Source organism: Salmo trutta, chromosome 23 (genome assembly GCF_901001165.1).
Source record: "Salmo trutta chromosome 23, fSalTru1.1, whole genome shotgun sequence".
NCBI lineage: Eukaryota > Metazoa > Chordata > Actinopteri > Salmoniformes > Salmonidae > Salmo > Salmo trutta.
Genome location: NC_042979.1, coordinates 11784667 through 11799512, shown reverse-complemented (window position 1 = coordinate 11799512; position 14846 = coordinate 11784667). Strand labels below are relative to the sequence as shown.

At 39.9% G+C, this 14846-nt stretch overlaps 1 protein-coding gene across 4 annotated transcripts in view; it reads right to left on the bottom strand.

Moving 5' to 3' along the window:
• LOC115159352 (nipped-B-like protein) overlaps positions 1 to 13606 on the bottom strand; it is a 49507-nt gene extending 35901 nt beyond the window's left edge. For 2 of the 4 annotated variants that reach the window (XM_029708960.1, XM_029708962.1), the window contains exons 1-2: positions 12199 to 12559; positions 1022 to 1171 (exon numbers count right to left, since the gene is read on the bottom strand). In XM_029708960.1, coding sequence (XP_029564820.1) covers positions 1022 to 1085 — 64 coding nt within the window. In that variant the 5' untranslated portion in view covers positions 1086 to 1171; positions 12199 to 12559. Of the gene's footprint in view, positions 1 to 1021; positions 1172 to 12198; positions 12560 to 13087; positions 13138 to 13378 lie in introns of those variants that run through there. The other 2 variants (XM_029708961.1, XM_029708963.1) reach the window with 2 other exon arrangements.
• Between the last annotated feature and the right edge of the window lie 1240 nt (positions 13607 to 14846).

The window sequence follows — 14846 nt, the reverse complement described above, 5'->3', positions numbered from 1 at the left end:
ACAGGTATGCTTGTTATCGGTAAACTTGGCAGGATCAAAAGAAAATGAAGAGAGAAAAGCAGAGGCTAAATAATAGAGGAAATCCTTCTGCAGTCTGATAAAGACATTACGTTGAGAGAAATCCACATATTGGCAGGACAAAAACCTAAAAGTGAAATTCAAATCGAGGGATTGTTTGGCAGGTGGATAGGAAATCCTGAGTAATAATTCAAAGAAACGATGCCCTGGCACACTGTACGTGCAAAGACACTTGTTTATTTTGTGCCAACGTTTCAGCCTCGTGGCTCGTCGTCAGAGGTCATATCTGTATTCAAGCTACCTAGCTCCTGGATTACTAGCTACAACCTTATGAACTGTCAAACTCAGGCAAATGGCCACGAACAATGTAAACACGTGCCAGGCATGCACAGAATGTTTGCCTAGATTTGTAACCCAGAGACATTTACATCCAGGCTTGGACACTTAACCACTGTGTAATTTATTGCGTTGAAAGTTGAGGCACTAAGGCAACAAAATGTGCAAAGGTGGATACTTTCTGATATGGGCACTATACATCATATTACACTACCAATGCAATTCTAAAGCAAGGGCTATGGAAAAGTACCATCAATCACACTCAGTTGTAGGAGTGTCCTAAATACCAAGACTGCAATATTCATGTAGTGAACGTTAATGCTTTATTACAACAAGGGGAAAAAAAGGAGTAATCAAACAAGCTCAATTTAAAATCAGGCTAACATGGTAAATGAATAATCTAAATACCAATAAACGAGCTTTGCGGCAGGCAGCACTGACCATAAAGCAAGCAAAATGGTTGTGATGTATTATTGTTTAAAGGATTGTATACATTTTGAAAACAGCGTTGTATACTAAAGATTTATTAGTATAAAAAGCTTGCAGCGGGAATAAATGTCAGTCGACTCGGTACATCAAAAATAGCTTGGCCCCACCAGCATCTTTTCACTTGCTTTCCAGGAATCCACCATATCAGTAAATATGTGAGTGGCAGTGTAATACTTACAGTCTGTAAGGCTAGCGATCCCAGCAAGAGTAGTAATGGGAACATGAGGCATATCCCCATTCATGCTGAAGATGGGGGTGGGGGAGTCGTGTCGATGCACAGGTTGCTCAATGTCGTCGCTCTCCGACTGTTCCTCACATCTCCCAACCGCTGCAGAACAGAGAGGGCTTCATTAGAACAGCCAGTGGCAACGAGACATGGACAATTCACAATATCACACAACGCTCCTTAATACGCAACACTGCTCAGAAGAGCCGGAGCATGTTAAACCAAAGGCTTGGTGAAAATAGAATCAGGGGCTTTCATATCAAAAGTCAAATTGATGGAGGAAGAATTCTCAGGGATGAACTAACGAGGCTATAATAATTAGGCACCATTGTTAAGCTAAGGCTGAGGGGATTGACACAGATTTGAAAGCAGTGCAACAGGATACAGCGGGTTAAACTGGTTAGTACAAGGTTATAAAACTCACATAGCACTCACTGACAACTTTCACTCAGGCAGCGGCGCAAGGTTTTACTTGCATTATAAATATGACCTAGGCATATTCCATTATGGAAACAGGAGCAATAGAAACATAAATTAATGAAATCGCATGTGAAGTAAAATAGGCTACTCGTTGTGCGCATGGTGAAATAGGCTCCTCGTTGTGCAGATGGGGAAATAGGCTGCTTGTTGTGCACATGGGGAAATAGGCTACATGGGGATATTGGTCAATGGCTGCTAGAGCAAACACACTAGTACAACACATTAGCAGACATGCATCAGTGGGGAGAAGGAATTGAAGAAAACCGAGTACAGTACTGGTGGTGCCCTTACTCTGACAAGTTCCAGGGGTGTCATCAAAAACAGTCTATACAAAATAGAGTCAGATCCTTTCCTACTGATAATGCAATGGCTTTGAAGCAAGCAGATAGTGTTTTTGATTAGGACTGAGTGAACTGCGGTGCATTTAAAAAAAAAGTGTGTGCACTTCTTGCATTTGGACTGAACACCTTTCACTACTATTATCCTTGGCCACCGACAAGAGAACCACTGTCAGAGAAGGCAACAGGAGGAGTAATTATATTCCTATAGCATGATCAACACCAGACTGACAGTAGAGACCAGGAACGGCAACACATAGCAATAGGCCTAGATGACGTGACATGGCACAGGTCTATTGTCAGTGGTTACTGGGGTAGTACCTTGATAATCCTAGGAAGAGGTGTGAACCCATGCATGCTTAAATGAAAACAGCTACCCCTTTCCGGCCCCAAATGCTCATGGTCACTCTGAAGCTGTGCTGGTTGGGTAGGAAGGTGGACGAGCAAGCAGCATATAGGATTATCTGGTTTAGGGAAGGAAGGCGATTTCTCTGGCGCTGCAGGATCTTCTTGAAAACACTTAACTTTATATGTAGCGCCCTATAAAATGTGTCCTACCGCAGAGAAGTTATGACATCTGCCACAGAGGAGAAAACCATGCACACGCTTAAAAAAATATACGCTACTTATTTTATCTATAAAATGTCTTGCACAACTAACTTCATTCGTTTTTATTACTTTACGATCAAACCATGTAAACATCATGACGCGCGAGTGGAGAAGGACCGTCTCATTTCAAACAAGCGCACTTCCATCCTCGTCCACCGGCTGTCTTCAACTACCTTTGACCTTTTTCAAAATGAGGCGAGAGAGGTCGGAGAGAGGACGCAGGAGATGAGCAAATCCAATTGAGAAAAGGCCCCTGTCTGTGTGTGCACGTTTGTCTACGACTTTCTGTTGCCGTTAGCAATGACTTTAATGTATTGACAAGTCTTCTGGTAGATGGAAAGGCTTTCCAAAAAACCTTCTCAATCACGAGTGCTACAGAAACATCGCTTACCAAACAACCGTCTCAGGTTGGTGTACAGTTGAATTAAAGGGCAACTACACCCAAAAAACAACATTTCTTCAATTGTTGTGGTCTTCTGATGTGATTTAAGCATTGTTTTGCACGAAGAACATCCTTTTATTTTTTAAGTGTGATTTTGAGAGCGGAAACTGAAACCTGGAAAAATAAAACAGAAAACGGAATTTGGGGCAAAAAAATTACAGAATCAGGCAACAACAAAAAACAGATATGCTCCCCAACTGTGAATTTGCAGCTAGCTTCTGGGCAATTCCATGGTAATTGGCATACAATTTAAATGGAATTCAAACAAAAACCATTGATTTCAAAGTTTAACAAAATCATACAGCTCTCTGCACAAGGACTACTACTACAAATTACACTGAACATTTGACAAAAACACATTTACTGGAAGAACTGTGCAGATGAAAAGTTTGGTAAGAGAATTCCTTAAAATCTCCCTCAGATTATGTGCCCATGTCTTCCAGAAACGTGTAAAATATCTGCTCTGAATTAAGCTCCGAAGTAAGATTCAACGATGTCTGCAGAAAGAATGGGGTGTCCGCTATAACATGACACAATGGCTTTCAAAAAATCTCCTTTGGTTATTGAACTAGAGTAAGTGAACTGGATTTACACACGGTAACGGAATTGCGGTAACAGAATGTCATCATGTGTCCCTGATCTGCACTACAAAGAACTCAAGGCTGTCCGCAACAACAAAAAATATCTTGGTCGACCAAAAGTAGTCTGTTCTTTCGACCAATTGATAGTGTATTTTTCCATATAAACTCAACTATATGCACTGAGCTTGTCTGATACTTTAAACACACCGTTTGATTAAATAATTAAGACACACAAATGACTTGAGGGAGCCAGTGAGTGCCTGTGACTGGCACACGTTCCCTCGCTCTCCTCCCCGCTGCAGTGAGCAGGTACAGCAACAGTGTTTATTGGCTGTCCGTGGTGCTGAAACTGCAACATAATTACAGCCATTTCTAGCTAATTTTTTAAAAACCTTTTTCTCTGACTGAAAAGTTATTACCAAATCCCCTCATTTGTTTATGAAAAACATGACCTATTCCTTCAACCCTTGATCTCTGTACGTGACACATGAATGCATCGCATGCACATATGCAATAGGTCTAGCCCTATTGTTCATCATAATCACATCAATAAATTGGTTATAACAAACTCCAACACCGTAACATGTGACATATAATGGATGCGGAGGAAATGGGGTAATGTTTACTGGTTGCTCAGGAGGGAAAGGGGAAGTCCGATGTATGGAAGACATTTGACAGTTGTGGAAGCCACTGGAGATCAAGAAAAATAAGAAGGGTATAGGAGCAAGCAGTGCGTGTGTGCCAAACGTGCGGTTTGAAAAAAATATTTGTACAAATCTGACGGGTTGGAAAAGTGCTAATGCTAAATAAATTACGTGTACCAGAGAGTCTGTTCTAACTTTTTTTAATGCAATTATTACTGCAAAGACTAAAAACGGTTGCATGCATCCGTGAATGCAATTGCTGACATGTTGCAGTTTATTTATTGTTTTGGCTAATTATTCGATGATCCCTTTGTTATATCATTTGTAGACTAAAATAGTTGATTGCATTTCAAAACATGAATGACTTGTATGCTGTGTGATGACATGAACGAATGAATGATTGAAATATAGGCCTAAGTACAACGCCCTCTTAGGCCATACAGCTCAATGGTGGTTATACAAGGCTACTATACTAAGACTACTAATGATAACGACATTACTTATTATTATAACAATGATCGTAAATACAATTGTAATAATAACAATAAGAAGGAGATCAAGAAAAGGAGGGTATAGGAGCGAGAGCTGCGTGCGTATTGTGTGTAACAAACAGGTGCTGTTAGGTTACAATCAGGGCATAAAATAAATGTTGTGGTCCACCAGCCCCGCTAAAATTACACCAAGAAAACACAAACAAAAAAATTGATGAGCATGCTTTGTAATGTTTCTAAAACAATAAATGTATTACTAGTAAGAAGTAATGTGTGTATACTGATGCATTTGATTTTTTTGACCCAAGACTTTTAACTAAAATATCACAGATAAATGTTCAGGGAGGTTACTGTGGTAGCACAACTCGAGTCATGTTTGTGCCTGTGAGATTGAGTCTGACTATTACAAGCGTTGTCTTCTCTTCCCTAGCAGTTGATCTCAAACATAGAGAAACAACCTAGATTGTGAACAAACAATGTAAATAGCCAAGAAACACAAGGACAAAGTCTCACTTCAGTAGACTTTCCTTTCAAGTAAATTAGACCAACTTTTATGCCTGTGCGCAGCGCTTCCGAAAATGAATATGTCAATTAGTTCTTCATGTGCTTTATAGATTGGCAGGTAAGGGTGCTCTCGAGCGGCTAGATGTTCTTTACCATTCAGCCATCAGATTTGCCACAAATGCTCCTTATAGGACACAACACTGCACTCTATACTCCTCCGTAAACTGGTCATCTCTGTATACCTGGCACAAAACACACTGGTTGATGCTCATTTATAAAACCCTCTTAGGCCTCACTCCTCCCCATCTGAGATATCTACTGCAGCCCTCATCCTCCACATACAACACCCGCGACTGGAACGAGCTGCAAAAAACACTCAAACCGGACAGTTTTATCGCAATCTCTTCATTCAAAGACTCAATCATGGACACTCTTACTGACAGTTATGGCTGCTTCGCGTGATGCATTGTTGCCTCTGCCTTTTTGCCCTTTGTGCTGTTGTCTGTGCCCAATAATGTTTGTACATTGTTTTGTGCTGCTACCGTGTTGTTGTCATGTTGTGTTGCTACCATGCTGTGTTGTCATGTGTTGCTGCCATGCTATGTTGTTGTCTTAGGTCTCTCTTTATGTAGTGTTGTGGTGTCTCTCTTGTCGTGATGTGTGTTTTGTCCTATATTTTTATTTCACTTTTTATCCCAGCATTGCAGCTCGAGGTGGAATAGGCTATATAGGATTTGTAGTTCTTTGATTTTGTGCGATTAATTTACCAGCTATGAAACTAAACAACGGAAATACTTTGAAAACAGCTACTGCAGCATTTATTTTACTATAAATGTGATCACACTTGAATATTTTTTTTATCCACAAATGTGAGCGAAATGCTCACACTGTGGAGCCCTGACCACCGGCCAACGTGGCTGGTGAAATAGACATCTTACCCACCAATGCCAAAATCTACCTGCATTTGGCGGGTGTTAATTATAGGCCCCGGTTACAATATGATAATCTTTCTGACCGGTTGGAACAGTGTAAACAGCACTAAATAAATTCAAAGCAGCCTATACCAGTGATAAAAATCCTAGCAAATAGTTGTTTTTTAAACTTGTGAAATTTCTTTTGCGTGTTGCAGTGGCGTGAGGCTTGCAGCTCACAGAACCAGTAGGCTATTAAACCTACTCAAACACGCAACAGAATCTGTCTTATTTCTGTAGATATATATGGCACATTTAACAGATAGGCTATTGATTATAGACCTAATTAAGTTGGGGTTTCCTATCTCCTCAATTTTCTTAGACAATTAAATCTCCTCACTCCGCTGCTGCCTCCGCCGCATTGTTCTCAACACCAATATGCTGGTTAACTTTGCTATTATGCACATAGCAACATGGTCTTGGAAAAGGCGCCCATTCAACAGCGCACTGAAGATTGTTTCAGAACCGCAGACAGCAACCGCTATCCAATGCGGGGAAAACCGCATTTGTTATAAAATATAAATATTTTTTATTAGTGTTGCACCATTGTTCTTAAATAATATAACCATATACAATTTCAGTAGCATATGTCAGAGACTGTGCCATCCCCGTGGCCTCAGCAATGGATTAGTCCACTGAAACAGGCATAAATCAGACGGCTGTCTAGTGCGCCGTGAAAAAAATATATATATTTATGATTGCTCGACTAAAGAAATCTCAATCGACCAAACAATCAACCAGTCAACTAAACGGGGTCAGCCCTATAACAAACGCATAAATTCTCTTCATGGTGATGTATCCTAAATAGGTACACAAAAGGTATAAATATGCAATATCCTCCTTTGCATATTTGGGTATTATTCTACACAATGGCTATCATTCTAATGAGCTCTGCACCCAAACAAGACCAAATTTGTTCGGTCCTGACCGGACCAAATCTTAACCAATCATAGAGGTCTATGTTTCACAAGTTTGGACATCCAAGTGCAGAACAGTAGAGCTCAGTAGAGTACAGTATAGCACAGAACAGTAGAGCTCAGTAGAGTACAGAACAGTAGAGTTCAGTACTGTAGAGTACAGTACAGTAGATTTTTTTTTTTAAATGTATTTTACCTTTATTTAACTAGGCAAGTCAGTTAAGAACAAATTCTTATTTTCAATGACGGCCTGTTCAGGGGCAGAACGACAGATTTGAACTTGCAACCTTTCGGATACTAGTCCAACACTCTAACCAGTAGGCTACCCTGCCGCCCCCCATTATAGTGTACTCAACTCTAGTGTGCTCTACTGTGTAGTGTACTGAACTATACCCTTCTTTACTGTACACTACTGTCCGAACTTGTGAACCCAACTGTGGTTTGTGACTACAATGATTTTCTATTGTTGCCAACTCAATTGCAAAAATTCCATTACCACATTTTCTGATTAATTAGGGCCGATTTCAAGCTTTCATAACAATCGGTAATCGGCATTTTTGGACGCCGATTATATTGCAATCCACGTGTTACGCGAGTGCAGCAAGGAGCCAAGGTAAGTTGCTAGCTAGAATTAAACTTATTTTATAAAAAAACAATCAATCAATCTTAACATAATCACTAGTTACCTACACATGGTTGATGATATTACTAGTTTATCTAGCTTGTTCTGCGTTGCATATAATCAATGCGGTGCCTGTTAATTTATCATCGAATCACAGCCTACTTCGCCAAACGGGCGATGATTTATCAAAAGCGCAATCATAAAAAAAGCACAATCGTTGCACTAATGTACCTAACCATAAACATCAATGCCTTTCTTAAAATCAATACACAAGTATATGTTTTTAAACCTGCATATTTAGTTAAAAGAAATTCATGTTAGCAGACAATATTAACTAGGGAAATTGTGTCACTTCTCTTGCATTCAGTACAAGCAGAGTCAGGGTATATGCAGCAGTTTGGGCCGCCTGGCTCGTTGCGAACTGTGTGAAGACCATTTCTTCCTAACAAAGACCGTAATTAATTTGCAGTCTGACTGAGCGGTGGTAGGCATCAGCAGGCTCGTAAGCATTCATTAAAACAGCACTCTCCTGCGTTTGCCAGCAGCTCTTCGCAATGCTTGAAGCGCAGCGCTGTTTATGACTTCAAGCCTGTCAACTCCCGAGATTAGGCTAAGAACATCCAATAGTCAAAGGTATATGAAATACAAATGGTATAGAGAGAAATAGTCCTATAATTCCTATAATAACTACAACCTAAAACTTCTTAACTGGGAATATTGAAGACTCATGTTAAAAGGAACCACCAGCTTTCATATGTTCTCATGTTCTGAGCAAGGAACTTAAATGTTAGCTTTTTTACATGGCACATATTACACTTTTACTTTCTTCTCCAACACTGTGTTTTTGCATTATTGCAACGAGTTTCATTATTTATTTGAGACTAAATAGATTTTATTTATGTATTATATTAAGTTGAAATAAAAGTGTTAATTCAGTATTGTTGTAATTGTCATTATTACTGTAACTAGCTAGTCATTATTACTTATCGGCCGTTTGAAAATGTTTATATATATATAAAAACAAAAAAAACGGCCGATTAATCGGCATCGGCTTTTTTTTGGTCCTCCAATAATCGGTATCAGCGTTGAAAAATCATAAATCTGTCGACCTCTAGTAAAAACACTAACTAATTGATAGGTCTACCTTTACTTGTTACTTCTGTGAACTTTCATTGTCCTCCCTCCTCATGAGGGAGAGACATTTTTAAATATCTTTAAGATATGTGGGTTTTTGGTAAAGGAATTTCAAGGCACAAGGCAATGTTTCTTAAACTTACAGAAGGCAGAAAAATGTATCCAAATGTATCCAAATATAAAAGTGTTGATATTAGTTGGCAGGGATCTTTACTTCAACATTTATGTTTTGATGCATTTCTAATAACGTTTAAGACTTTCTGGTAGATGTTTTTGAACACCCCTTCTCCACCAGTTTGACCAGAAAAAAATGATAAGAGTCTATCTGTCATTTTGACACCCAATTTGATATGATCCTATGAACTTCACATGTTGGTGCTCATGGGAAATGACCTACTACTATAGTTGTTACTATTATTTTAATGTGTATTTCTTTCTGGTCGATAACCATCATTCAAGCAGTAACATTCCCCCATAATCAACTAGTCTATACAAAACTTTTACACCTACTTTAATACAACTACATTTGCCGTGAATACAGCAGACCTGCAGCCTGTATGTGTAGACTAAAATGTGTTGGTAAATGAAAAGCCAACGCTGTAAACAAATTTCAGTCATATGGGATAGCCACGACATTTTCCAGATATTTAGACAGGTCATTTAGCTTGCTCATGTACTTGGTAGATGAATTCGATAACATTGAAAAAGTTGCTATACTCAAGTTAAGATAGACAGTGTATCCGTGCATTAAGTGCTAGCTAGTAGCTAGCAACATAATCCGTTCCCATTAGCAAGCAAGTCCTCTTCCCGGCAGCATTTTAGACAGGTGATCTCTGCCATCATTTGCATGTGCTACTGAGTAAACATGGTGCATAAATAATGAGGTTGCTAATTTAGCTACGGTGTGCACACAAGCTTTATTAGGCAACTACCTACCACTAGCTGCAGAACTAGCTATTTAATATATAATACATACCATTTCGCAGACGTTTTTACCCAAAGTGACTTACTATTACGCGTGCATACATTTTATGTATGGTGGTCCCGGGAATCAAACCCACTACCCAGGCCTTACAAGCGCTATGCTCTACCAACTGGTCTACATGCCTAGCATTGGCCAAATTAGCCATCTAGCTAGCAAAGTTGAATGGTGCTGAATTGTATTTCTGCTTTATCCCAGTGATGCTTAACCATCTTGCCAGTTAGCTAGCTAGTTACCACCTTGACAGAATCCGACTTCTGTTCATTTCTTCTCTCTAGTCGGAACGGTGCTATGCCAGAATGTGGACAGCCAGAGCCCAGTGCGGTATATGGCTTGGAAAACCAACCTCAATCCAAGGATGGAATATGTCACTGTACTCCTAATTATCCCGAAATGATGAATGGTGAATCGAGAAGATTGGAATACTGATCGTTTTTTAATTAAACTGCCGTTTTTGGCAGCATGCTAGGCTAGCTAACGCTAGTAGCCCATTAGATTCCATGAAAATGCAACGCCTAGCATTGGGGTGAGTAGCTACTGGATTGTCAAATCCAATGGGCTGCTTTAGCCTTAGCTAGCATGCTGACGAAAATGGCAGTTGAATTAAAAACGAGCAGAATTTCAGTCTTCTCAGTGTATCGTTTTGAATAAAGGGATAATTAGGAGTACAGCGCCCTCTTCCATCCCTGGATTTTAGGTACATTGTCCGAGCCATATTTCGCACCGTCTCCACGGTGTTCTGACCACGGCTGCCTACCGTTCAGACCTTACAGGAAAGATCTAATTACAGTGACCGTACGGTCTGAATCTTTAGACTAGTTACAACCTAACCCAGTCAGTTACCTCATTCACCAGCACCAATTTGCAGAGCAGTGCAAGAGTACAAACTAGATCATGAGAGCCGACTTGCTAATGTTGCTGGCTTAGTCAGTTGAGAGGGCCTTCTAAGCATCATTTTCTAGTCAGGAGGCTAAACATTGTCAGCAACAGAGACTTGCTCCTTGAGTAATGTTAGCTAGATGTGTACATAGTTAGTTAGCTCATCTATACTACAACTATGATCACCTAGATTGAAGGATAACCATTTGACAAGCTGGATTCATGATTACATACATGATTATTATCTCTGCTGCTCTGGCTGACAACATAGCTGCACATCTGTCTCTCTCTCTCTCTCTCTCTCTCTCTCTGGCAACACAGTAATCGGTCAGATACAGCAGGTAGCTAATTGCTCATCCAACACCAATCAGGGCCCAATGTGTTTAATCAACTTTCTTTTCATCAACTAGGCAATAGTCTAACATAGCCCTGATTTATTCATGTTTGTGTTTTACAATAACCCCGTTTTTCACATCCCCTTTCTTGATGATCTAGCAAGCTTTCCAAGCAAGGTGGCTATATTTATTTATCAAGGTACATTAATATCTACAACATTTATAGATTGCTAATTTCCCTGTAAACAAATGAATCTAAGTTGGTTGAAGTAGCCAATCCAATGCAAAGGGAATAGCTATAGGTATATTTAACATGGTATCAACTAGACAAGGGGTGGTCTCGTCACAAATTGTTATGTTAAATCTCTGTGGTGTATCTGATGATTCCATTTGATAGATTGTAGCTAGCTAGATAACTTGGTGGATAATAAAGCTGCAGCTATTACTTCATAAGCGATTAGGTCAATTATGCTTAATGTGTACAATTTGGTAGCCTCTAAACGGTGAATAGCAAGCTTGCACAGTTTATTAAGAAAACGTTTCAGCCAGTTTAGTTGACATTGCAAAAAATATACTAGCCACTAGCTAGTGTGTAGCATTGGATAGCAAGAGCCTATTTCTCAGAACATCTGACTCCAGCATAAAACGTCAGAAAACATTACCCTGCTGAGAAAACATTGAAGTTGCACTTGTTAGTTTTGTCTAAATAGCTAACAAGTACCGTTAACTAGCTAGGTAACGCTACGCACATACTGTAGCAGCTAGTTAGCTATATTATTCTAACCCTTGATAGCTAACAAAAGTTAGCTATGGCTGGCTAGTTAACGTTAGCTACCGAGACTGCAACCGAATGCATGTTTGCTTTGACTCGCCCACACATAATCATTCCTTTGCAACCGTACGACCATCCCTTTTGGTTTGTTATCATGATTGAGCGTGCGGATTAGGATTTTATTTTCAGTTTCAATGGCCTACATCGGCCTATTAGCTTGCTATCTGGACCTCGGACTCGCCTGAGGAAGCGTAACCCCGACCCGACGCCTATATGAGCGGATACAAGGCAACATAAATGTTAAAAACACATATCGGTGCATTCCACAACGTCTATCCAGTTTCACTGAACATAAACAACACCCGTGTAGCCGATCGGAATTGTTTTGTTATGGTACTCCTAAATCTATATTGTACAATCATATTTACCTCTGGATGTGTTGATAAAAAGAAATGGTTGCAAGGGGGTTGGATCCGTGTCTCTAGCTCCCTCTCCGTTCTATCGCTCGAACAGCTCCTCCGAGTAATAATATAACAACAATAATCCGGTTCGGGAGGGTTCGTTCTTCCTTCTCACTGCAAACATCTATGCTTGGAGAGGGGCAAACATTCCCATAACCAGTCCTTGCACCGGTTTATCCCCAACCCCGGCAGAAGATGAGTTTAAATTCCAACGGGTTTCGGAAAACAATCAAATGTGAAAAACAGAAATACTATTGACGCGGTGATAAAAGGGATCCACTCAGACTCTCCTCCTTCTCTTGCAGAACAAAATGCCGACCGGAAGAACTGCTGCAGGAATAACTCCCTCCACCGGCGCCAAACCAACTAGCAGGAGCAACCATAGCCAGCAACCCAGTTACTTCCGCCGCTTTCTGCATTACTAATGTACACCGATACCATCCATTCCACACAGCTACTGTAAATATTTTGGAGGACGAGGTCATCCTTGAGTATGCAACCAGCTAAACCAAGCAGTTAATACAATTAGATAACTAGCATAATGATAATTCAAATACATACATGGTAGTTGTGTATGAATTGCATTATTTAATGTACAACTTTTTTTTTTAAAGACATTTGGAATTTGGGCTGATATGAAAACCCATCAGTGCTTGGCTCAACAACCATCAACAAAAACTCTCTCTCTCTCTTTCTCACACACACACACACACACACACACACACACAGAACAGTTACTTTAATGAGGTTCTTTAAAAAATAGAAGCATGATGACCACCATGGTAGCAGAGAATTCCAGATATGTTGGTGTTGTCTCCTGCTGCATGCACCCACAAGCACCCACTTTCACACTTACCTTTGAGTGACAGGTAGGTAGTTCAAGTAAGACCGAACACTGCATTCTACCTATGATAAATAATTAACAATAAGAAAGTTCATTTAATAAGCCTAACATTGATGGAAATAGGGAAAATGGCAAAGGAGTCAACAGACATGAATCTATCAAGGTATTAATATGCCCAAAAAACAAGAGCTCTTGATCTCTCTTGTGGAAGAAAGCGAAAGTGTGCGAACTGACATAATTGACTGAACTGGTCTGATTTCAGAAAATCAATAAACACATAAATACTTTTACTTTCTGTCTTACCTTTATTTGATTTCTTCCTGACGCTTGGCATCCCATTAACATGGATGGGCCTGCTGTGTATACAGTTAGCTAGAAAGCTGGCAAAAATGTCTCCCAGTAAGATCGTTATTAGCTAACTTCAGCTAACGCGTTAGCTAGCAAGCACGCAGAGAACGGACTTTTATTTATTTAACGTTTAACAAATGGACATTGAGAGCAAGTAGCGAAGTTCATTCATGATTTACCCGCAAAACTATTTTGCAACCAGATACAGATAGCTAACTAGTTTTAAACTGTTGAGGCGCTAGCTAGCCTGGCCAGTAGCCACTGTCTGATTGTTGTCATGGCGATAATTCTATTAAAGGAAGGATGTTGTTGAAAAAGTCGCGCTCTTTGATTTTCGGTGGTCTGACATAATTCTCGTTGCAAACCAAAGTTTCAGCAGCAGCATCTACTTAGGCTTCGCCCTTTCCTCTCTGGTTTCAACTATATAACGCTACCATGTAAAAACACAAGTTGAAATATGGTAAATATGGATATTTCATGTAAGTATGAATGGTTTTATCTGATTTTACCTTCTGCGGGTACTTTGTCAGCCAGCGTATCGGCCAGAGTTGGGTCAACATTGGAATTAAATGCTAGCTGTGATAAAGTCTACATACCGGTAGATATTTAACTAGTATGTAGATGGCCTGCCTGCTCCTTTATTTCTGTGTATCTACACCTTTGACAAGAAAACACCAATGTTGAATTTGATCTCATATTTCTTGTGACATTGCTATCACAGATCCATACCCATTATTGACTTGAAATAGCCTACAGTACCATTATGTTGTTTCCGTAAAGGTTCATAATAGGAATGAAAAAACCCAGGGGTGCTAGTGGTGTCCCCCAAAGTTATCACCACAGATGAAAGGGAAAAGTTTGCATTAAGTGCTGCTCAAATCTTACCACAAGATGGCAGCAAACGTCCACAAACGATTCAGCCTGTTTTCCCTAGAACAGTTTCATTTTGTGTTTGTATTTAAACTTTATTTAACTAGGCAAGTTAGTTAAGAACAAATTCTTATTTACAATGACGGCCTACCCCAGCCAAACCCTAACACGGACGACACTGGGCCAGTTGTGCGTCGCCCTATGGGACTCCCAGTCACCGCCAGTTGTGATACAGCCTGGAATCAAACCAGGGTCTGTAGTGACACCTCTAGCACAGATATGCAGTGTCTTAGACCGCTGCTCCACTCGGGAGAATAAAGAGGGGGCTATCTCCCTCCTTTTTCAAACTCCATTTTTATTTTGCCAGGAAAGTCACATTGATATAAATAATCTACTGTTTTTCTTACATCCATCCAAAATATGATTTGATCTTTTTACATACCTATCTATGCCACTAGATTATTCAGTGTATGATCATCATTACATTACTAGTACATTACTAACATAACAGTATATTACATTAGCCTAGTAAAGGCACAGTCTGTACGTGTCT